The sequence below is a fragment of the Pelophylax lessonae genome (genome assembly GCF_965119305.1).
Source record: "Pelophylax lessonae genome assembly, chromosome: 1".
Classification (NCBI taxonomy): Eukaryota; Metazoa; Chordata; class Amphibia; order Anura; family Ranidae; genus Pelophylax; species Pelophylax lessonae.
This window is the reverse complement of record NC_138768.1, coordinates 232,271,614-232,296,576: the sequence shown is the minus strand read 5'-3', so window position 1 is coordinate 232,296,576 and position 24,963 is coordinate 232,271,614. Positions and strand designations below refer to the sequence as shown.

General features: G+C 44.0%; 1 protein-coding gene across 1 annotated transcript in view; it reads left to right on the top strand.

The window, feature by feature from the left end:
• The first annotated feature begins 785 nt into the window (after positions 1 to 785).
• The window catches only part of KMT5A (lysine methyltransferase 5A), a 44,850-nt gene continuing 20,672 nt past the window's right edge, over positions 786 to 24,963 (top strand). Inside the window, exons 1-2 of the mRNA XM_082275780.1 lie at positions 786 to 931; positions 20,568 to 20,627. Coding sequence (XP_082131906.1) covers positions 922 to 931; positions 20,568 to 20,627 — 70 coding nt within the window. The 5' untranslated portion in view covers positions 786 to 921. The remainder of the gene's footprint in view (positions 932 to 20,567; positions 20,628 to 24,963) is intronic.

Here is a 24,963-nt window from a genome sequence, read left to right as displayed (position 1 = left end):
AAATGTCCAAAAATAGGTGTGCCAAGCTTATGGCATCATACTCAAAAAGACTTGAGGCTGTAATTGGTGCCAAATTTGCTTCACCAAAGTATTGAGCAAAGGTTGTGAATACTTATGTACATGGGATTTTTATTTTGTTTTTTATTTTTAATACATTTGCAAAGATTTCAAACAAACTTCTTTCACGTTGTCATTATGGGCTATTGTTTGTAGAATTCTGAGGAAAATAATGAATTTAATCCATTTTCGAATAAGGCTGTAACATAACAACATGTGGAAAAGTGAAGCACTGTGAATACTTTCCAGTAAATAACTTTTAAATTATTTTGTTGTTTTGAAAAGCCAAAATAAAGGGAAAGTATTGATAATAAAATAGGTCAAAGTGTTGTCACAAAGTTGGGAGGTACACAACATGTAATTCCACCATTATGGGTGGTGCAGTGTTTCATGCTAATGAAGAGGAAGGTGAAAGGATAAAGGTCTTTTACTGGCATGCTAAGATCACACATTCTCACAATGTCAGTGTTACATCCTCCTCCAGCTCCATGCTCCGTTGTGCCTTTGGCTTGTGTAAACCAATCAGCGAGAAGCCGCCTCTCCTTTGGAGCCAATTAAATTGCTGTCCATAGAAATTTAAAAGTACGCTAAGTGGAGTAGTGGGTTGGGCAGCATTTTGGGAGGGCACGTAGGCGTTGATCTTTCTACCAATAGGCAGCCCCGTTCGCTTTACACACAGCGACGTGATCCAATCAAGAGCTTGCTGGGCGGAGTCGTTTGTGGCACGGCGTCCGAAGTACATGTAGCGTGTGGGGCTTTAAACTTTCTGGTTGATTTTAATGCAGCGATTGTCTTTGTGATCGCGATCAATCCCGTCCCTTGTTACCGCTGGTTGGTGTTGGATTCGCCCGGTCTACAGTCATCATGGGCAGAGGTAATGAAGTCTTATTGCTGTGATCAGTGGTCTGATCACTCAGTTACTATGGATCTATTGTGATTGCTATTAATCTGCTGATAACTCTGGGGGTAAGCTACCTGATTAAAGCACGGTATAGTCAGACTTTACCTGCATCGTACACTACAAGAGAGTGTTTGTATGCTGGGTTAGTCCACCTTCATAATAACATTTGCAGCTCAGTAAAGATCTCTTAGTAGTTTACAGATCATGGTGCAGTATGGACAAACTGATCTTCCTTCCAAGGACTACAGACTTGTAGGCTACTCCATTTCTTTTGCAAAGCCTGGCCAAGAAAGAAGCACTCTAGGTGATTGCCTCCTTCCTTGGGACAGATGTAGTGTATGTGCCTCCATCACATAAACAAGTGTGGAGCTGCAGTATTGCTTATTCGCACATCTTCTCCCCAAAATTCAGCACATTTGCAGGGCGCTCCACCTGTCCCAGCATTGCTTCGCTTGGTGCTACGATAACGGGGTCATACTTAACATCTCATTCATAGATCATAGGAAGGAGGGCGATGATCACTCAGAATGCTTTTGTTGTCCATGCAATGTGAGCGACACCCCCCAAATGTTGGTTGCAAGCGCAGTACATTTGCATGGTACCATAGTACCATGCGATCCAGTTGCAGTGCTTTTTTTTTTTTTTTTTTAAGTAGTGCGTGATCTATTTTTGGTGTGATGCTGTGCGATTTCAGACCGTTCAAAGGAATGAGCTGGAAATGCACTGCACTCAAATTGCACAGCAATGCAGGTGCATTCTGTAGGAATTCTAGGGTGAGCCAGCTCTTCAAGAGGAAGTAAACCCTGATTGACACTTTTACCTATAGGTAAGCCTATGATAAGGCTTACCTATAGATACTGTAAATATCTCCTAAACATGTACCGTTTAGGAGATATTTATCTTACATGCAGCCAGTGACGTTGGTGCCGTTCCTTCAGAGCCCCGTGCCGTGACAGTCGGCTCCTGCGCGCGGGAGTGACGTCACCGCGGCTCCGGCCAATCAGATGGCCGGATGCCGCGATCCAGGAAGACGGGCGACTGAACATGTCGCCCGTCATAGAGGTAAGCGGGCGGCACGTCGGGGGCTTGTTCTAAGGTAAGTGTTTCATAATGAGCTAGTATGCAATGCATACTAGCTCATTATGTGTTTCTCTTTCAGGGTGAACAAAAAAAAAATTGGGTTTACAACCTCTTAAGGAAGCTAAAATTCTTTATACTGCACTATGATTTGTAAACTACTGGGGCCACTCAGCTGCACTGTAAGTTTTATAAGGCCTGATGCGCACACAGAACTTAAAGAGGAAGTAAACCCTCCTCTGACACTTTTACCTAGGTAAGCCTATATTAAGGCTTACCTATAGGTACTGTAAATATCTCCTAAACATGTATCGTTTAGGAGATATTTACCTTACATGCAGCCAGTGATGTCACTGGTACATGCGCTCTGAAGGAACGGCCGCTCGTGCCGTTCCTAAAGAGTTCCGTGCAGTGACTGTCGGCTCTCGTGCGCGGGAGTGACGTCACCGCGGCCCAGGCCAATCAGATGGCCGGATGCCGCGATCCCGGAAGACGGGCGACTGGACATGTTGACCGTCATAGAGGTGAGTGAGCGGCACGGCGGGGGCTCGTTCTAAGGTAAGTATTGCATAATGAGCTAGTATGCGATGCATACTAGCTCATAATGTCTTTCTCTTGCAGGGTGAAAAAAAAAAAAATGCGAGTTTACAACCTCTTTAAAGTGATTATAAACGCACAAGGTTTTTTTTTTTTTTTTTACCTTCATTAAAGATCACGATTCTCGGCGTAACATCATCTTTTACATTATACAAAAAATTTGGCTAACTTTACGGTTTCATTTTTTTTTTTTTTAATTAAAGTGTATTTTTTCCCTAAAAACTACATTTGAAAGACTTCTGCACAAATGCAGTGACATAAAAAATTTCAACGATCGCTATTTTATTCTCTAGTGTCTCTGCTAATAATTTAAAAAAAAAATAATAAAAAAAAATTGTGTGTGTGTGTATATATATATATATATATATATATATATAGTGTGTTTCGGGGGTTGTAAGTATTTTCTAGCAAAAAATAGATTTTTTTTTTTTTTTTTTTTTTTTACCTTGTAAGCAACAAGTGTCAGAAAAAGGCTTGGTCTTTGAGGTTAAACTGCCCTCACAGTCAGAAGATCATTCCTTTTTGATCTAAAAGAACGAAATGATACATTGTAAAGCATTGTGTTCATAGTTCTCTCGCAGCCTTAACAATGTTGATAAACATTTGTCAGGGCTCTTTTTTTTTTTTTTATTTACTGCTGAGTGAGAACGGCTCTGTATGGGTCCTTTCACACGGGGCGGACCGTTCTTTTTGATCTGCTCCGGCACATTTTTTTTTTTTTTTTTTTTTTTTTTTTTTTTTTTTACGGACACGTGTGACACTTGTGTCATCCTGTCCGTATGTCCGTTTATCATCCCATGCGTTTGTGGATGATAAACGGAGATAATGTATGTCAATGGGACTGCGGATGTGAGTGGATGACACCGCTGACATCCAATTTTGCGTCCGTTCTGTTTTTTTAAACGGAAGAAAAATAGGGTTCTCTTCCGTTCAAAAAAACTGAACTGATCGGAAAGGATGCAAATCGGATGTCGGAATCGAGGACATGCTGTTTTAAGATCGTATGGGGGGGGGGGGGGAATTTCTTTCATTTTTTTTTTTTTTTTTTCAACGATTAATCGTGCAGGTCTAGTAAGACCTCATTTGGAATATGCAGTTCAGTTTTAGGCACCAGTTCATAAAAAGGATATCAGGGAACTGGAGAAAGTGCAGAAAAGGGCAACCAAACTGATGAGACATGGAGGAGCTCCGCTATGATGAAAGATTAGGGGAACCAAATGTATTTTGAGACGAGGAGATTAAAGGGGGGTTATGATCAACATGTATAAATACATAAGGGGTTCATATAGTGAACTTGGTGTTCAGTTATTCACTTTGGGGTCATCATAGGGGACAAGGGGTTTTTTTTTTTTTTTTTTTTTTTTGTTACGTCTAGAGGAAAAGAGATTTAGTCTCCAAATATGGAAGGGTTTCTTCACAGTAAGAGCTGTGAAAATGTGTAATAGACTCCCTCAAGACCTGGCACTGGCCAACTCAGTAGGTTGCTTTAAAAAAGGCCTGGATTCTTTCCTAAATGTACTAACATTTTATAGGTTAAGTTGATGCAGGGAATATCTGATTGCCTCTCGGGTTCAGAAAGGAATTTCTTCCCCTGCTGGAGCAAATTGGATCATGCTTTGCTGGGGTTTTTCCCCTTCCCCTGGATCAACTGTGGGTATAGATTTGTGTATATGGGATTGTATTTTTTTTTTTTTTTTTTAATTAGATGGACTTGTCCTTTTTTTTTTTTTTTTTTTTTTTCAACCTGACTAACTATAAAATTATGCTATCAAAACTAAAGTGGTAGTTAACTCTGTTATACCACTTATAACTACAGGTAAGCCTATAACATGACTTACCTGTAGGTACTTTGAATATTTCCTAAACTTGCACTGTTGCACTTGTATGCAGCTGGTGACGTCACTGGCGTGTGCTCTCTGAAGGTCTGGCATACAGTGCCAGACCTTCAGTGCCCGTGCCGTGAATGGCGGCTCCCCGTGCACATGAGTGGGAGTGAAGTCATTGCGACCCCGGCCACTCGTAGTAAGGGGCCGCAAACCCGGAAGGAAGACCGGGGGAAGATGGAAGCCCCCTCAGCGGTGACGGTGCTGCAGTGGAGGACTTCGTTTTGAAGTAAGTCTCTGATAATGTGCTAGTATGCGATGCACTTAATTTTAATTTTTTGTTTTACATAGCTATATCTTCCAAAGGGGTCAGCCTGAAGTGATCTAGCAGAACTTCATTTTTTTTTTACTTCAGTTCCACTTTAATATTCTTGCCAATAGAATGCATTTATGCTCAAACGCCATATGTGCATAAACGCATACATATTGTAACTTTGGAGGTGTTTTTTTTTCTGGTAGAAAAAAAGGTTACTTATTTTTATAAGCTGGTGTGCATGAGGCCTGAAGGTGAACTAATAACTCTTCTACTAACCTCTATAATATATTTAAAACGGTGGAGATTTTGTACGTGGCCAGGTAATCATGGCGTCGCTTATCATGTTGGCAAAGGTCTGCTCAATGTTGCCTTATGGTACCATCAAATTTCAAACTGCAAAGCTCTTCATTGTGCATGAATTTTTCTCAGCACCCTTTATATATATATATATATATATATATATATATATATATATATATATATATATATATATATATATATATATATATATATATATATATATATATATATATATATATATATATATGCCATATGATATACACTTACACATCGTTTACCATCTAATTGTTGCACAATGTAGTGTTCTCCTGGTGCAAAAGACAATTGTTGGTATTGATCGCTCACCACTGGCTACTTTTAGCGAAAGACTGGTAATATGACCCCTTTTTACCCAAATTTGTCCAAACTCAAAGTTCTCTATGTAAATATTGTGTTGAATTCAGATCCATAGTGCAATGCCTTTTTTTTTTTTTTCTCTCTTTTGTTCATTGATGGATACAGCTCCTGGTATTCATAATAATTGGGTTATACTGCCCCTACAGGAGTAGGACACTAGGCAGAAAAAAGTTCTAGCTACACCCATGGGCAGTCCTAGGGGGTATATTCCCTCTCTCTGCTATAGCCACTCAGATTGTTTTCTGCCTAGTTAGGAGTAAGGACCTAGTTCCTTGCTGGGATCTCTGGTCTTGGGAAATGTTTTTTTCTTTTTGGATGGAATTTATTTATTTTTTTTCTCCTGGGTTTTTTTTTTTTTTTTTCCCCTGTGAGATCTACAATCAACTGCCGGACTTGGCAACGGGTTGGATAATCTAGATCCAGTGGTCACCCCAATCTGGCCAATGAGTGCGCCCAGACCTCAGGTCCGCGCTAGGTCAGCCGCAACATAGCCCCACTGGACGGGGGCTGGCCTGTGAGTTAAACCCCCTCGTGAGGTCGAATACGACCGAGTCTCGGCCTAAGTCGCAGCGTCCCTCCTGGCCGACAGCCCCCCCCCCATTTCGATGGAGAGGGGTTCTGTCTGGAGCAGTGCCTCCCTGGTTCCCAGTATGGTGAATAGTGGTTCCCCCCCCTCTCCCCCTGGAGGACTTTGGGATAGATGTGGGCCCCTCCTTGGGACGGTCGGACCCACAGGTTCCACTCCCTGCAGGTACCCCCTCTTGCCGAGTCCCTCATCCTGCCCCCCCTCCACATACGATGGGGGTGGTCTGGCCACTTTCCTGGGGTGGGGGCAGGGCACTGACTGGTGTTGGGGTCCTGGGGGGGGGTGCGCCGCAAGGTCTTACGGGGGGGGGGAAGAGCGTAGATATGGGCCCCCCTTCTCAGCTCATAGGAAGTTGTTTGTTTTATTTTTTTTTCGTACCGAAGGGTCAACTGACAAGGGTTCGAAGCCTTTTAAGGGCCTCTTCAGGAGGATCCAAAGAACCTGGTCAGGCAAGATCAGGCTTCTCTAGACCCGTGGACAAGTGAGATTCTGACCAAATGGGACAAGACTCTCCAGTCTCTGGAAAATCAGATCCGGCTGAGTTGGGGAACTAGGGAGTCCTTGATGATGGAGGCTTCATTTTCCGGCGCTTCGGCTGGGAACATCCTCCCCTTGTATTGGACAATGGTCACCACGGATGCCAGTCTGTCCAGCTGGGGAGGTGTCCTCAGCAAGCATTCTGGAAACTGTAGCAGAGCATGATCCTCTGCCTTCAGAGACTGGGCCACAGGGCAGTATTACAACATAACCCCAAACACCCCTCCAAGATGACCACTGCTTGATAAAGAAGCTGAGGGTAAAGGTGGTGGACTGGCCAGGCATGTCTCCAGACTTAAACCCTATTGAGCATCTGTGGGGCATCCTCAAATGGAAGATGGAGGAGCGCAAGGTCTCTAACATCCACCAGCTCTGTGAAGTCATGGAGTGAAAGAGGACTCCAATGGCAGCCTATGAAGCTTTGGTGAACTCCATGCCCAGGAGGGTTAAGGCAGTGCTGGAAAACAATGGTGGCCACACACAATATTGACACTTTGGGCCCAATTTGGACATTTTCACTTAAGGGTGTACTCACTTTTGTTGCCAGCAGTTTAGACATTAATGACTGTGTGTTATTTTGAGGGGACAGAAAATGTACATTGTTATACAAGCTGAAAATTCACTGCTTTACATAGCAAAGTGTCATTTCTTCAGTGTTGTCACATGAAAAGATATTAAAATATTTACAAAAATGTGAGCGGGTTAAACTCACTTTTGTGAGATACTTTATGTATATAAAAGTTTGCCAAATGTGCAAAATAAATAAATGCCGGTTATTAAACGAACATTCTCCAAAGAAAAAGCACCATAAGTTCCAGCATGCTTGAAAAAGCCAATCTTCCCAAATCCTTAGTGAGTAGAGACACCGACAGTGAAAACAAAGGGGAATGCCCGCACACCAGAATCAAATGGCTTCCAAATTAATGGCAAAGCCTGTAAGGCCCCTTTCAGACAGGCGGACCGTTCAGATCCATCTCTGGATCTTTTGGCGGATCTGAACAGTCCCCCCATGCATTCCTATGGGGCATCGGATGGCAGCGGAGAAATGTCCGCTGACATCCGATCTGTCAAATCTGGACGGATGGAAACCCTATTTTCCATCCGTCCAGCGGATGGGATCGGATGAGAACGGACCGGTCCGCTCCCATCCGATTTACCCCATAGAGATGCATGGGCAACTGAGAGCTGTGTCTCCGCACACAGCGCGGAGACACAGCTGTCCTCCTGATGCTCAGCAGGGAATCAGCGGCTCGATCCCTCGCTGAGAAAAACGGAATCCGTCCGGACGGATAGTGTGAAAGGGGCCTAACACTAAAGTGTCCCAAGGTATATGGAAACATTGGTTGTATTCATTCGAGAGGACATCCAAGCAATACGTGGTTTCCTGTGTCTGTCGGGCACACAGGGATGAACAGGGAAGGACAGCCGCTGCTGGTTAGTCCCGGTGTGTTTTTTTTTTTGTTTTATGCATTAATGGAAAAAACCTTGAGCCTTTAGAACCACTTTAGGCTCCGTTCACATGTAGGCGTTTTGGGGGCGTTTTTCTGCTCTAGGATCAGCTCTCAAAACGCCCAACAAGACAAATCCTATTCATTTCAATGGCCCCTGTTCACTTCTGAGCGTTTTGACGCCGTGAGCAAAACGCCCAACGCTCAAAAAAGTACATGAGCTTCTTTTTGGGCAGATTACAGGTGTTTTCCACTGGTCTCTAGTCAATCTAAAAACGCCTGTAATAGCAACGCCAGGATGTGAACGAAGCCTAAAGTGCATGCAGACATAGTAATACAGTGTGTGTGTATACTTAGCATATGACATCTGTATTGCTATGTGTGTATACACACATTAACCACTTGCCGACTGCCGCAAGACTATATACTGCGGCAGTCAGCCCCCTACAGGCAAAGTGACGTATGGGTACGTCGCTCGCCCGCGAGCCTGTAGCGGGCAAGCGCGCGGTGGCGCGCTCCCGCCCCCGCTTGTTCCCTGCCTAGCCTGCGCGTGTGACCGGCGGCTTCGGTGTCCGCCGGCCACTCGCGATCTCTCTCAGGAGTGGAAGAAAGACAGACGGCTGATGTAAACACAGCCGTCTGTCATTCTCCCTGAAGGAATTACAGAAACTATGCGATCCTGCTATGTAGGATCGTATGTCTCTGTAATTACTTCACTAGCCACACCCCCTAACAGTTAGAATTACGCCCCCAGGGACACATTTGACCCCTTGATCACCAATAAAATTAACCCCTTCCCTGCCAGTGTCATTTTTACAGTAACAGTGCATATTTATAGCACTGATTACTGTAGTAATGTCACTGGTACCCCCAAAAGTGTCAAATGTCAGTCAGGGGTCCGATCTGTCCGCCACAATGTCGCAGTCCCGCAAAAAAAATCAGATTGCCGCCATTACTAGTTAAAAAAAAAATGACAAATCTTTCCCGTAGTTAGTAAACGCAATAACTTTTGCGCAAACCAATAAAAATACGCTTATTGCGATTTTTAAATATGTAGCAGAAAACAGATAAGCCTAAAATGTTAAAAAATTTTGATATTTTTTTTTTACATTTTTTTTTTTTTTTTTTTTTAAATTTCATATAAAAAAAATGTGAAAAATATTGTTATTTTTTTCAAAATTGTTGCTTTTTTTTTTTTTTTTTTGGTTTATAGCGCAAAAAATAAAAATTGCACAGGTGATCAAATTCCACCAAAAGAAAGCACTGTTTGTGGGGGGTGAGGGGGGGGGGGAGGACGTCGATTTAATTTGGGTACAGCGTCGCATGACCGTGCAATTGTCTGTTAAAGTAACGCAGTGCCGAACAGAAAATAGGGCCTGGTCTTTGAGCAGTCAAATCCTCCAGGGCTTAAGTGGTTAAAGAGGTTGTAAACTCGTTTAAAATTTTTTTTTTTTTTCTGACAACCTGCAAGAGAAACACATAATGAGCTAGTATGCTTCGCATACTAGCTCATTATGAAATACTTACCTTAGAACGAGCCCCCGCCGTGCCGCTCACTCACCTGTATGACGAGCGACATGTTCAGTCGCCCGTCTTCCGGGATCGCGGCATCCGGCCATCTGATTGGCCGGAGCCGCGGTGACATCACTCCCGCGCACGGGGCTCTGAAGGAACGGCACGATCAGCCGTTCCTTCAGAGCGCATGCGCCAGTGACGTCACTGGCTGCATTAAAGGTAAATATCTCCTAAACGGTACATGTTTAGGAGATATTTACAGTACCTATAGGTAAGCCTATGATAAGGCTTACCTATAGGTACAACTTCCCGAGGAGGGTTTACTTCCTCTTTAACCACTTCACCCGGGTTCACGTCCTATGACGTCAGGGACTTGAAGTGGCGATATCTGAATGATGGCTGCAGGCATCATCCAGATATCTTTGTTTTCAGCGGGCGATTCCCTGCACAGTAAAAACAATTGAAGGCTTTTTCGCCTCTAGATTGTTTTTTACAGGCGGTGGGAGTGGAAGTTTACCATAGAGCTGACTGAGGACCAGATGACTTTGAGGCCGGAAGCGACATCATGACCGTCACTTCTGGCCCTGACCCATGTAAACACTTTTTCTCTATCGTTCATTGACAGATGCAGTCTCTGATCTATAGGGGGCAACATAACCCTACTGATATGCAGGAGTAAGACACTAGGCAGAAAAAAGGTCTGGCTAAGCCTATCGGCAGTCCTAGAGGGTACACCCTTTCTCTTTTTGCATACGATGTCAGTTTTAATCTGCCTAGTCAGGAGTAAGGACCTAGCTCCTTGCTGGGATCTCTGGGCGATGGGCTGGATGTATAGAGCCAATGGTGACTCCAGCCGGCCAACTTAGCTCCGCGCTGGGTTGGCCACTACATAGTCCCACTGGATGGGGACTGACCCCACAAGTTAAACGTTCTGCCAGGTCACCTATAACCGGGTCTAGGCCTGAGTCGCAGCATTCCTATTTTTTTTCCCGTTTCGTATTACAAACAGGTGTATGCGCCCATTCTGCCGCATCAGGCACAGGATCTGGCATCCCTACACATGTCCCTAAACTTTCGGAGGGGGAGAGAGATGGCCTGGAAGTGGACATTTCCACCCATGAAACTGAATCAGCAATCAAAGCCTTTCCGCCTCATAAATCTCCTGGCCCTGACGGCTTCTGCGTGGAGTGGTACATGGCTCATATGGATACTGTTGCTCTCAGACTTCATAGTCTATTTTTCTATTGCTTGGAACATGTGCTGCTCCTGGCTTTGCTTTTGGAGGCCCAGGTCATCTTACTCCCCAAATCGGGAAAGGATCCCCTGGATATTAGCTACTCGACTGTCCGGCATTATTGTATCTCTAGTGGACATTGACCAGGCGGGTTTTATCCCTCAGAAATCGACACACTCATTTGCGCAGGCTATTCGCACATCTACAAATAGACCATGCCTCATATTGGAGCACGGGTTGTGGTGTCCTTAGATTTGGCGAAAGCCTTTGACTCAGTTGACTGGAATTACATACTGGCGGTCTTGTGTCACATGGGGTTTGGCAGTAACTTCCTCAAATGGATAGCTTTGCTGTATAGCGAACCCAAGGCAGCTATATGAATAGGTCTAGTGGTTTACGAGCAATTCTTGGTGAGGAGGTCTCACCAAGTCCCTTAAAAAGTGGGAGGCACATACAGTGGGTACGGAAAGTATTCAGACCCCCTTAAATGTTTCACTCTTTGTTATATTGCAGCCATTTGCTAAAATCATTTAGGTTCATTCTTCTTCCTCATGAATGTACACATAGCACCCCATACTGACAGAAAAACACAGAAATGTTGACATTGTTGCAGATTTATTAAAAAAGAAAAACTGAAATATCACATGATCCTAAGTATTCAGACCCTTTGCTCAGTATTTAGTAGAAGCCCCCTTTTGATCTAATACAGCCAGGAGTCTTTTGGGGAAAGATGCAACAAGTCTTTCACACCTGGATTTGGGGATCCTCTGCCATTCCTCCTTGCAGATCCTCTCCAGTTCTGTCAGGTTGGATGGTAAACGTTGGTGGACAGCCATTTTTAGGTCTCTCCAGAGATGCTCAATTGGGTTTAAGTCAGGGCTCTGGCTGGGCCATTCAAGAACAGTCACGGAGTTGTTGTGAAGCCACTCCTTCGTTATTTTAGCTGTGTGCTTAGGGTCATTGTCTTGTTGGAAGGTAAACCTTCGGCCCAGTCTGAGGTCCAGAGCACTCTGGAGAAGGTTTTTGTCCAGGATATCCATGTACTTGGCCGCATTTATCTTTCCCTCGATTACAACCAGTCGTCCTGTCCCTGCAGCTGAAAAACACCCCCACAGCATGATGCTGCCACCACCATGCTTCACTGTTGGGACTGTATTGGACAGGTGATGAGCAGTGCCTGGTTTTCTCCACACATACCGCTTAGAATTAAGGCCAAAAAGTTCTATTTTGGTCTCATCAGACCAGAGAATCTTATTTCTCACCATCTTGGAGTCCTTCAGGTGTTTTTTAGCAAACTCCATGCGGGCTTTCATGTGTCTTACACTGAGGAGAGGCTTCCGTCGGGCCACTCTGCCATAAAGCCCCGACTGGTGGAGGGCTGCAGTGATGGCTGACTTTCTACAACTTTCTCCCATCTCCTGACTGCATCTCTGGAGCTCAGCCACAGTGATCTTTGGGTTCTTCTTTACCTCTCTCACCAAGGCTCTTCTCCCCCGATAGCTCAGTTTGGCCGGACGGCCAGCTCTAGGAAGGGTTCTGGTCGTCCCAAACGTCTTCCATTTGAGGATTATGGAGGTCACTGTGCTCTTAGGAACCTTAAGTGCAGCAGAAATCTTTTTGTAACCTTGGCCAGATCTGTGCCTTGCCACAATTCTGTCTCTGAGCTCTTCAGGCAGTTCCTTTGACCTCATGATTCTCATTTGCTCTGACATGCATTGTGATCTGGAAGGTCTTATATAGACAGGTGTGTGGCTTTCCTAATCAAGTCCAATCAGTATAATCAAACACAGCTGGACTCAAATGAAGGTGTAGAACCATCTCAAGGATGATCAGAAGAAATGGAAAGCACCTGAGTTAAATATATGTGTGTCACAGCAAAGGGTCTGAATACTTAGGATCATGTGATATTTCAGTTTTTCTTTTTTAATAAATCTGCAACAATGTCAACAATTCTGTGTTTTTCTGTCAATATGGGGAGCTGTGTATACATTCATGAGGAAGAAGAATGAACTTAAATGATTTTAGCAAATGGCTGCAATATAACAAAGAGTGAAAAATGTAAGGGGGTCTGAATACTTTCCGTACCCACTGTATACAAACTGTTGTAATTCCTACACCGTTCACCTGATTTGGATGTAAATACCCTCAAATTAAAGCTGAAAGTCTGCAGTTAAAGCACATCTTGTTTGTTTAATTTCAAATCCATTGTGGTGGTGTATAGAGCCAAAAAGATAAGAATTGTAGATGTCCCAATATTTATGGACCTGACTGTATAACATCTTTATAAACTGAGTTTCATAAACAAAGAACAATTTTGCTTTTTCACAAACAGAAGTGCAACTTTAAAATACAAAAAAAAAAAAAAAACTGTTAACTCTGTTGGCTGTAATGTCATTGCACATATTACCTGAATATATTACCAGCATTAAGAAAAACTATAAGAAAAGGCTTTTTCTTAATTTTTTTTCTCTTTTCAGCAGCTTAGGAGATGCCCCTTACTTATGCTTAAGCGGTGGTGCAATACATGTTTAAACTTTAATGTGCGATTATTACAGGCTCTGGATGGAATTGTGTTGCCGATTTAGAAATGGCCAGCAGAGTAGTGTTCATTTTGATTGTCGGTTTTCAATTTAGTTTTAGTTAGTCTTATGACTAAAATGCCATTTTAGTTTGTCGTATCTTTAGTCATCTGAATTGTTTTAATTTTAGTCGACTAAATTAACACTGGTTAACTCTATGCAGATGATATTTTTCTATTCTTGCAAGATCCGGGGCAGTCGCTTCAAGCGGTTTTTGAGATCTTGTCCGTGTTCGAGGGGTTTTCTGGCCTGCGTGTCAATTGGGAGAAGTCCAGTGTAATGCCTATAGATGCTGGGGCCAGATCACAGATGGGCCTGGTACCTTTCCCTGGGTTTTGAATTCAAATACCTGGGCATCCTTATCTCACCTAGAGTTGGTGATTATATGTAGTTGAATCTCCTCCTGCTTCTCGCAAGGGTTAGAACACAGCTTGATGCATGGCGACAGTTGCGTCTCTCTCAAATTGGCCGTATCAACCTTATAAAAATGAAGCTCTTACCGGTGTTTTTATCTTTTGCGTAACTCCCCCATTTGGATCCCTAGTTCCTATTTTAAACGTATCCATAGTTTGTTCTGTTCATGTCTATGGCCATCGACCCACCCCAGGATTGGGCTTGGAGCTCTTTAAGAACCAGTGGGTTAGGGAGGTTTGGTGCTCCCAGACCTGTTTAAATATTTTTTAGCCGGCCAGATGTTGTGGCGCGACGTTGGCTGCTGCGAGATGACTGAGACGCTGTAACGCTGCTTGAGGCGGCTCTTCTGGGACTGATGGTGTCATCCTTCAAAGCTGTCCCCTTTCGCTCAATTCCACTCTAGAAACCTCCAGAAGGAAATCCTTCTTAAATGGAACAAAAATTTAGCTTCCCTGGACAATCGGATCAAGCTGAGCCAGGTGACCAGGGAGTCCCTGATCTGTTGGCTTCTTTGTCCGATGCTCAAACAAGGGAAATCGTCCTTCCTATATATTGGACAATTGTCACCACGGATGCTAGTCTGTCTGGGTGGGGAGGATTTTGCTGCAGGTTGTCTGCTCAAGGAGTCATGCCCCAGGAAGTATCCAGGTTACCAATCAATGTTCTGGAGCTGAGTAATCCAGCTTTGCCTAGTCCACTGGACAGAGAACCTGCAGGGTTGTCCAGTGCGCACTCAATCGGACAATGCAATGGCCTAGGTCAATCACCAAAGGGGCACCAAAAGTGTCCTTGCGGCATTGGAAGTGGCAGGCATACTTCGATGGGTGGAACTCTGTTCCAGCTCTCTCCGCTGTTCAAATTTCAGGAGTGGAAAATTGGCAGGCGGATTACCTCCGTCGACAGGCCTTGGATGCAGGGGAATGGTCCCTCAATCCGGAGGTGTTCCAGCAGTTGTGCCTTTGTTTGGGCACTCCAGATGTAGATCTGTTTGGCGTCTCGGATCAACAGAAAAGTACAGAGGTTTGCTGCCCGGTCCAGGGTCCCTCTGGCAGACGTGCTGGTGGCCCTGTGGGGTTAGTATCAGCTGATGTATGCCTTTCCTCCTCTCAAGTTGCTGCCAAGACTTCTTTGCAGAATCAAGGGGGAAGGGATTTGCACAATCAAGAAGGAAGGCATTCCGGTCATACTTGTGGCTCCGGACTGGCCTCGTGGAGCCTGGTACGCTGTCCTTGTCAGGCTAGTTGCAGACTACGTCTATTCGGAAGTCTGATTTGCTGTTTGTAATCACGGATGGTGCAAAAAAAAGGGCTTCCTGTGTCTGCTGCAACTATTTCCAGATGGATCAGACAGACAGTGGTACAGGCTTATTCAATTAAGGGTCAGGTTCCTCCTTTCCCTGTAAAGGCACATTCTACTCGTGCGCTTGCTGCTTCCTGAGCTTTTCGCCATCAGGCTTCTGTGCTTCAGGTTTGCAAGGCGGCTACCTGGTCGTCTGTTCACCAAATTTTATAAGGTGGATGTGCTTGCATCTGCAGATGCCTCTTTTGGCCACAAAGGTTTACAGGCTGCTGTTTAGGGGGCTTTTTGGCCTTCCTTGAGGGTGTTTTACTATTTTCAGGTGGGCCTCATCTTGTTCTGATGAGTCGTATGTTTAGCCTTGGACTTATTTTTTTTTTTTTCTGCTGTTCCCACCCCTCATTTTATGGCACTTCTTCTTTGGGATGTCCCTGATATGAAGATCAGAGACTGCGTCCGTCAATGAACGATAGAGAAAACTGGATTTTTGACTTTCCGTAAAAGCCTTTCCTCAAGTTCATTGACGGACGCAGTACCCACCCCTCTATTTTGGGTTGGTATTACTTCTCTGACACTGCTTTTGATACAAAACTAATATATGCAGGAAGAGAGGGTATATCCCCTGGGACTGCCCATAGGCATAGCCAGAACTTTTTTTACTGCCTAGTGTCCTACTCCCTGTAGGGAGCAGCATAACCCTACTGATATGAAGATCAGAGACTGTGTCTGTCAATGAACTTAAGAGAAAAGGATTTTACGGTAAGTCAAAAATCCCGTTGTTTTTTTTTTTTTTTTAAATCTCTGGCTTTTCAGCCTAGAGGAGCGATGTGGGATCTTATGGAACCCATATCTCTATAAAGAGGACCTGTCATGCCTTATTCCTCTTACAAGGGATGTTTTACATTTCTTCTAATAGGAATAAAAGTGATCAAAAATTAAAGGGAAAGTGTGAAAAAAAAAAGTGCCCTTGTCCCTGTGTTTTCGCACACAGAAGCGACTACATACCCGCATATGTAAACGGAATTCACACCACACATGTGAGGTATCGCCGCAAATGTTAGAATGAGAGCAATATTTCTAGCACTAGACCTCCACGGTAACTCTGGTAACCTGTAAAAAAATGTTAACGCATAACCTATGGAGATTTTAAGTACCAATGTTTAGCATCATTCCATGAGTGTGTGCAACTTTAAAGCGGGATGTGTTCATATCTATTTACTCGGCATAGCATCATCTTTCACATTCTACAAAAAAATTGGGCTAACTTTTTTTTTTTTTTTTTTTTTTTTTTTTTTTTTTTTTTATTATTTGGTCCCCCCCAAAAAAATCTCGTTTAATTTGCTGCGCAAATACCGTGTGACCTAAAAATTTGCATCAACCGTCTTTTATTTCTTGGGGTCTCTACTAAAAAAAAAAAAAAAAATTGTATAAACTGCTCAAAATAATTAAAGGAACGCTTTTTTTTTAAACCACTTAAGGACCGCTCCACATAAATTTACTGCGGCAGGGCAGCTCTTAAGTGCAAAATTACGTACCTAATACGTGACTTTTTAGAAAAGCTCTAGGGGGCACGCGTTGCCGGAGCCGCGCTCCTGCTGTAATTGGACACAGCGGGAGCCAATTAGTGGGTCCAGCGGCCGCTGGCCACCCGTGATGGTTCAGAATGACAGAAAGGCGGTCTGCCTATGTAAACAAGGTGGACCACTGTTCTATTTAGATGGGGAGAGAGAGATCTTGTGTTCCTAATAATCAGGAACACTGATCTTTCTCCCTGCAGTCAGTCCATTACCCCCACAGTTAGAAAGCACTCCCTAGGAGCACACTTAAACCTTTGATTGCCCCTGGTGTTAACCCCCTTCCCTGCCAGTGTCCTTTTTTATACAGTAACATATTTTTAGCACTGGTTCCCCAAAAAGTGTCACTTAGTGTCAGATTTGTCTGCTGCAATGTCCCTGTCCCTCTAAAAATCGCTCATCGCCACCAATGCTAATAAAAACAACAATAAAAAAAAAACAAAAAAGACTGAAGTCCATAAATCTATCCCATAGTTTGTAGACGCTGGCTGTAACCTTTGCGCAAACCAATCAATATATGCTTTTTGGGAATTTTTTCTCTCTTTACCAAAAATATGTAGCAGAATACAAATTGGCCTTGACCGATAAAGCTGTTTTTTATAGCAGAAAGTTAAAAAAAAAATTATATATAATTACATTTTTTTTTTTTTTTTTTTTTTTAATACCGATATTTTGGTCATCCGATATCGGTATCTGCTGATATTTTTGGACATGTAAAAAAAAAAAATTTTTTTTTTTTTTTTCTAAAGGTACTCTTGTGGAGGGATCTGGGGGTCTTAAAGAACCCAAATCCCTCCTCGGCACCGAAAAGCATTCAAAACGCCAAAATTGGCTGTTTTGAATGCTGTCTTTTTTTTTAATTCAACGCCGAGTACCCGGAAGTGATATTATGACATCACTTCCAGGTTTTTTACATGGAGACGCAGTACACCGGGACTTTTTTTTTTTTCGGCAGTGGCGGCGGTGGAGATAGGATAAATGGTGATGTGAGTCTCGCGCTGTCTAGAGGATTTCTTGTATATATGTAACGCCCCTTAAAGCTGCATATACCCGTTCTGTGAACCAGACAATATATAAACAAGCATTTGCAGGGGGGGGGGGGGTTATCGCGCTACAGGGAAAAAACTAACTAAATAGTGAATAAATAGTGTGATAATAAAAATGTTTAGATCAATAAAGTATCTCTGTGGTGGTGTTCAAATCATTAAATATTCCTTAAAAATACACTCATATATGTGACTCAGAAATAAATTTAACAATGTTGGTGGAATCACTCTCGATATATAAAAATATATATATATATAGTGCAACAGTGCTGATATCCAGAAAACAGTCTATGCTTTATACTACTATTCCAAACAGACTGGAAGGTGAAAAAGTAGTGACAAGTGTTCAATCGATGCAGATAGATATATAAAAGCAAACTAAACTTAGTGCTTATGGGTAAGAAAAGTGCTTGTAGTGTCCAAATTATTTAACCCGCATAAGCGGTATTCATCCTTTTTTGCTGTTAGACCTCCACCTTTCACCAAGTGTTGATAGGGGGTGCTTCTCAATCCTTAAAACCCCTAAGGGTGTGCTAGCCGCTCACCTCAATATATAAGGGAATGTGCCTTTTTAATTGTATGACTCTCCTTTTCAACTCCTCTCCTTAATCGCTCCAGACAGGGGATGGTAATAGCCTCTTATCTGGATCAGGGTGAATGCCCTCTGGACTCTCGGCGGATCTCAAAATAAGGTGCTTACATAGTACAGTATTTCCATAATAAAATAGTTTATTTAAACAAAATATAATGCACTCGCATATAATCGAAGATAGATATATAAGCCTTTTATAAGAGGACAGCTTATCTGCAGACTATCCTTCCGCTTTCTGACGTCACTACCGCGTAGTGCAGTACACCGGAAGTGACGTCAGAAAGCGGAAGGATAGTCCGCAGATAAGCTGTACTCTTATAAAGGCTTATATGAGGACCCAACGTTCTCTAGTGGGCCCTGTGCTCACTGCCCAGCACTGTAGAGCCTGATTGGCAGTTGCCATTGAACACCAGAATTGGAAGGTCTGCCACTAGCTCCCCGTGCTTTTCACAGATGAGAGCAGGTTCACCCTGAGCTCGTGACCGACGTGAAAGGGTCTGGAGAAGTAGTGGAGAACGTTACACTGCCTGTAACATCGTTTAGCTTGATTGGTTTGGTGGTGGGTCAGTGATGGGCTGGGGAGGCATAATCCATGGAAGGATGCACAGACCTCTACAGACTAGACAATGGCACCCTGACCGCCATTAGGTATCGGGATGAAATCCTTGGACCCATTGTCAATCCGTACGCTGGTGCAGTGGGTCCTGGGTTCTTCCTGGTGCATGACAATGCCCAGCCCCATGTGGCGAGAGTATGCAGTCAGTTCCTGGAGGTTGAAGGGATTGATAGCATTGAATGGTCCCCACGCTTGCCTGACCTAAATTCAATAGAACATTTCTAGCACATTATGTTTCAGTCCATCCGACGCCTTTATCAGTCCCCTTTTTCCATATATGGACTTTGGTTGGACTTTTTTGGATGCTTTTACATGTTAATGGTGTTTGGCGCTACTACATTTCTTTTTATGCTTACCAAGTTTTATCCACTTTTTAGTTGGCTGCCTACACCTGTCTATTCAGATTTATATGCATTTCTATATATTTATGTGATCATATTGTTCTTTTATTGAGTCCAATTGTCCGAGCGCAGATATCCATACCCCTTTTACATATAGCGGAGTATACTCCCGCTTTAACGCAGAGTTCCACCCTAAATGACCACTTTGCCTGCAATAATCGCCTTACCCCCATGCATTTTTGGAAACTTTTTTTTTTTTTTTTTTTTTCAATTGTTTTTTGTAGACCAAAGGCAGTGCTTCCATCCAACCTGCTGTGCTGAGGTATGTCATTTCCTCAGTTGCATTGGCTCCTGGGATAGCTGTGTCATCAATCCCCAGGAGTCAATGGGTTCCCCTGGCTGCTAGCATTGTTTTCACAACCTGGAAATTACACAATGCAAGAAGGAGATGGGCGCCTTTTTTTAATGTGGGCATTCAGTCTTTTGTATCGGTAGCGAATGGCAGCGGCAGGAACTGCACTTCCCACTGCACATGCACGAGATCAGGAGGTGTGCACCCTGGCTAACCAGCATGCACCGACTCTGAGTCCCAGCAGGCTTCAGATGCCCACAGTCAGGGTGGCCTGCATTGTAAATTATGAGATTTAAAGTAATCTATGCTGCACAAAAAACACAAAGGGTACACTTTTTTAAATATAGTCAGTTTGTAAATCGTGAGCGGAGCATGTCACAGGGATTATTTATATATTATTTAGAAGTATTTTCGCTTTAAACCCACAACAGTAAAATCAGTCTGTATATGGAGTAAAGTATGCCTGTTATGCCCAGTACACACGATCCGAAAATCGGGCGACGTTCCATCCGTTATTTTTCGTATTCTAGCAGCTCTCAATAATATTCGCTTAACGGGAGAGGTTACTCACGATACGAATTTTCTCGGACGATAATTCTTAGCTTCCGGTATGCGTAACCACGCTGTAGCGTGTGAGGGGAAAATGATGTCTACTGCTCACCATTTTTTTTTCGGACGAACAACATACTGATAATACGATTATCGTACGATGTGTTATAATACGATCAAAATTGTTATGCTTGCACGACCGGATAATATCGGGTGAACTGTCGTGATCGCCTCTCGTAAGCTGTGTACTAACGATCCGATTATCGTCCGATCCTTTCACAAGCGTTAATTTTCCTCCGATTTTCGGATCGTGTGTACGGGCCATTATACTTACTGTGGAACCTAAGGGGTTAATCCTCTGCATTGTGTAAAAAGGCGGTTTGATCCTGTCTTCTCTGATCCTCCTCGTCTTCTTCCACAGCCCCCAAACCATCTCCTGATAGAACAGAGGCGAGGGGACAAGCCGCACAAACTCCATTTGGTATGTATTTCATCTGAACCACATAAGTTTATCTTGGTCTCATCAGACCACGGGACATTGTTCCAATAATCCATGTCCTTAGTCTGCTTGTCTTCAGCAAACTGTTTGCAGGCTTTCTTATGCATCATCTTTAGAAGAGGTTTCCTTCTGGGATGACAGCCATGCAGACCAATTTAATGTAGTGTGCGGCGTATGGTCTGAGCACTGACAGGCTGACCCCCCACCCCTTCAACCTGTGCAGCAATGCTGGCAGCACTCATATGTCTATTTCCCAAAGACGACCTCTGGATATGACGCTGAGCACGTGCACTCAACTTCTTTGGTCGACCATGGAGAGGCCTGTTCTGAGTGGAAAAATATAAAAAAAAAATGAAAGGTCCAAAATAAGCACGTGTCCAGTGAAGGAATATATTCCGTGCCCAGTGTTCTCTTCTAAATAAAGTGTCAATCTGTGCTTCCTCATGCAATCTGTTGTGATCCACACCCCACCTGTGAATGCACTGACCAGATGACGTGGACCCCTTAGCAGTACTGCATGTGGGTCAGTAAAACTTAAAACTGGTGTTTGGCACTTCTTAAGATTCCTCTTTGATGGTCACACAGGGCAGGAGAGATATTGGAATTTTTAGATTAGCCCCCCAATGGTCCTCACTCAGGGTAAAGGAAAACGGAGAAACTCCATCGTGTAATACGTTCAGTAATTTAATAGGTAAAAGCAGAGTAACACTTACAGTGCATCAGGCATGTGTTCGCATATCCTAATAATGATAGACATCAGGCAAGTACTGAGTAGTCCAACGTCCAAATCGTGTGAGAACGCTGCGGTGTGCACCTTCCTGCTTGCGTTCCACTCGGACTTGTTATACAAGCTGTACACTAACTACTTTACATTGTAGCAAAGTGTAATTTCTTCAGTGTTGTCACATGAAAAGACATAATAAAATATTTACAAAAAGGTGAGGGGTGTACTCACTTTTGTGAGATACTGTATGTTCCGTGTGAACATACTAATACAGATCTCCTAAGATGGAAGATCTGAATAAACCACTTGCTGACTGCCCCATAGTAGTTACTGCTGTTTAACCCCCTTCCCAGCCAGTGTCATTTGTACAGTGATCACTGGTTCCCCCAAAGTGTCAGAATGTCCGCCGCAATATCACAGTCCCTCTGTCGCTAATCTCTGCCCTTACTAGTATAATAAAAAATATATATTGTGTGTAGACCTTATAACTTGCACAAATCAATCAATATGTTTTTTGGGGATCCCCCCCCCCCAAAAAAGTGGCAGAATTGGCCTAAATTTATGAAGAAATTTTTTTTTTTTTGTTAGCACAAAAAATAAATGGCAATGGTAATCAAATACCGCCAAAATAAAGCTCTGTGGGGGGTGAAATTACAAATTTTATTTGGGTACATCATTGCAAGACTATGATTGATCTCTTTCTCTCTCTCGTTCTCTCTCTCTGATCTCTCGTTCTCTCTCTGATCTCTCGTTCTCTCTCTCTGATCTCTCGTTCTCTCTCTCTCGTTCTCTCTCTCTCGTTCTCTCTCTCTCTCGTTCTCTCTCTCTCTCGTTCTCTCTCTCTCTCGTTCTCTCTCTCGTTCTCTCTCTCTCTCTCGTTCTCTCTCTCTCTCTCGTTCTCTCTCTCTCTCTCGTTCTCTCTCTCTCTCTCGTTCTCTCTCTCTCTCTCGTTCTCTCTCTCTCTCGTTCTCTCTCTCTCTCTGTTCTCTCTCTCTCTCTGATCTCTCTCTCTCTGATCTCTTTCTCTCTCTGATCTCTCTCTCTCTCTCTCTCTCTCTCTCTCTCTCTCTTTCTCTCTCTGATCTCTCTCTCTCTCTCTCTCTCTCTCTCTCTCTCTCTCTCTCTCTCTCTCTCTCTCGATCTCTCTCTCTCGATCTCTCTCTCTCGATCTCTCTCTCGATCTCTCGATCTCTCTCTCTCTCGATCTCTCTCTCTCTCGATCTCTCGATCTCTCTCTCTCTCTCTCGATCTCTCTCTCTCTCTCTCGATCTCTCTCTGATCTCTCTCTCTCTCTGATCTCTCTCTCTCTCTGATCTCTCTCTCTCTCTGATCTCTCTCTCTCTCTGATCTCTCTCTCTCTCTGATCTCTCTCTCTCTCTGATCTCTCGATCTCTCTGATCTCTCGATCTCTCTCTCTCTGATCTCTCTCTCGATCTCTCTCTCGATCTCTCTCTCGATCTCTCTCTCGATCTCTCTCTCGATCTCTCGATCTCTCGATCTCTCGATCTCTCGATCTCTCGATCTCTCTCGATCTCTCGATCTCTCTCGATCTCTCGATCTCTCTCTCGATCTCTCGATCTCTCTCTCGATCTCTCTCGATCTCTCGATCTCTCTCGATCTCTCGATCTCTCTCGATCTCTCGATCTCTCTCGATCTCTCTCTCTCTCTCGATCTCTCTCTGATCTCTCTCTCTCTGATCTCTCTCTCTCTGATCTCTCTCTCTCTGATCTCTCTCTCTCTGATCTCTCTCTCTCTCTGATCTCTCTCTCTCTCTGATCTCTCTCTCTCTGATCTCTCTCTCTCTCTGATCTCTCTCTCTCTCTGATCTCTCTCTCTCTCTGATCTCTCTCTCTGATCTCTCTCTCGATCTCTCTCTCTGATCTCTCTCTCTGATCTCTCTCTCTCGATCTCTCTCTCTCGATCTCTCGATCTCTCGATCTCTCTCTCTCTCTCGATCTCTCTCTCTCTCTCGATCTCTCTCTCTCTGATCTCTCTCTCTCTCTCTGATCTCTCTCTCTCTCTCTGATCTCTCTCTCTCTCTGATCTCTCTCTCTCTGATCTCTCTCTCTCTCTCTGATCTCTCTCTCTCTCTGATCTCTCTCTCTCTCTCTGATCTCTCTCTCTCTCTGATCTCTCTCTCGATCTCTCTCGATCTCTCTCTGATCTCTCTCTCTCGATCTCTCGATCTCTCTCTCTCGATCTCTCTCTCTCGATCTCTCTCTCTCGATCTCTCTCTGATCTCTCTCTCGATCTCTCTCTGATCTCTCTCTCTCTCTCTCTCTGATCTCTCTCTCTCTGATCTCTCTCTCGTTCTCTCTCTCTCTCTCTCTCTCTCTCTCTCGTTCTCTCTCTCTCTCTCTCGTTTCTCTCTCTCTCTCTCTGATCTCTCGTTCTCTCTCTCTCTCCTCTCTCTCTCTGATCTCTCTCTCTGATCTCTCTCTCTGATCTCTCTGATCTCTCTCTCTCTCTCTCTCTCTCTCTGATCTCTCTCTCCTCTCTCTCTCTCTCTCTCTCTCGATCTCTCTCTCTCTCGATCTCTCTCTCTCTCGATCTCTCTCTCTCGATCTCTCTCTCTCTCTCGATCTCTCTCTCTCTCTCGATCTCTCTCTCGATCTCTCTCTCGATCTCTCTCTCTCTCGATCTCTCTCTCTCTCTCTCGATCTCTCGCTCTCTGATCTCTCGCTCTCTGATCTCTCGCTCTCTCTCTCTGATCTCTCTCGCTCTCTCTCTCTCTCTCTCTCTCTCTCTCTCTCTCTCGTTCTCTCTCTCTCTCTCGTTCTCTCGTTCTCTCTCTCTCTCTCTCTCTCTCTGATCTCTCGCTCTCTGATCTCTCGCTCTCTCTCTCTGATCTCTCTCGCTCTCTCTCTCTCTCTCTCTCTCTCTCTCTCGTTCTCTCTCTCTCTCTCGTTCTCTCGTTCTCTCTCTCTCTCTCTCTCTCTCTGATCTCTCGTTCTCTCTCTCTCTCTCTCTCTCTCTCTCTCTGATCTCTCGTTCTCTCTCTCTCTCTCTCTCTCTGATCTCTCGTTCTCTCTCTCTCTCTCTCTCTCTCTCTCTCTGATCTCTCGTTCTCTCTCTCTCTCTCTCTCTCTCTGATCTCTCGTTCTCTCTCTCTCTCTCTCTCTCTCTCTGATCTCTCGTTCTCTCTCTGATCTCTCGTTCTCTCTCTCTCTCTCTCTGATCTCTCTCTCTCTCTCTCTCTGATCTCTCTCTCTCTCTCTCGATCTCTCTCTCTCGATCTCTCTCTCTCGATCTCTCTCTCTCGATCTCTCTCTCTCTGATCTCTCGCTCTCTGATCTCTCGCTCTCTCTCTCTCTGATCTCTCTCTCTGATCTCTCTCGCTCTCGCTCTCTCTCTCTCTCTCTCTCTCTCTCGTTCTCTCTCTCTCTCTCTCTCTTCTGATCTCTCGTTCTCTCTCTCTCTCTCTCTCTCTCTCTCTGATCTCTCGTTCTCTCTCTCTCTCTCTCTCTCTGATCTCTCGTTCTCTCTCTCTCTCTCTCTCTCTCTCTCTCTCTCTCTCTCTCTGATCTCTCGTTCTCTCTCTCTCTCTCTCTCTCTCTCTCTGATCTCTCGTTCTCTCTCTCTCTCTCTCTCTCT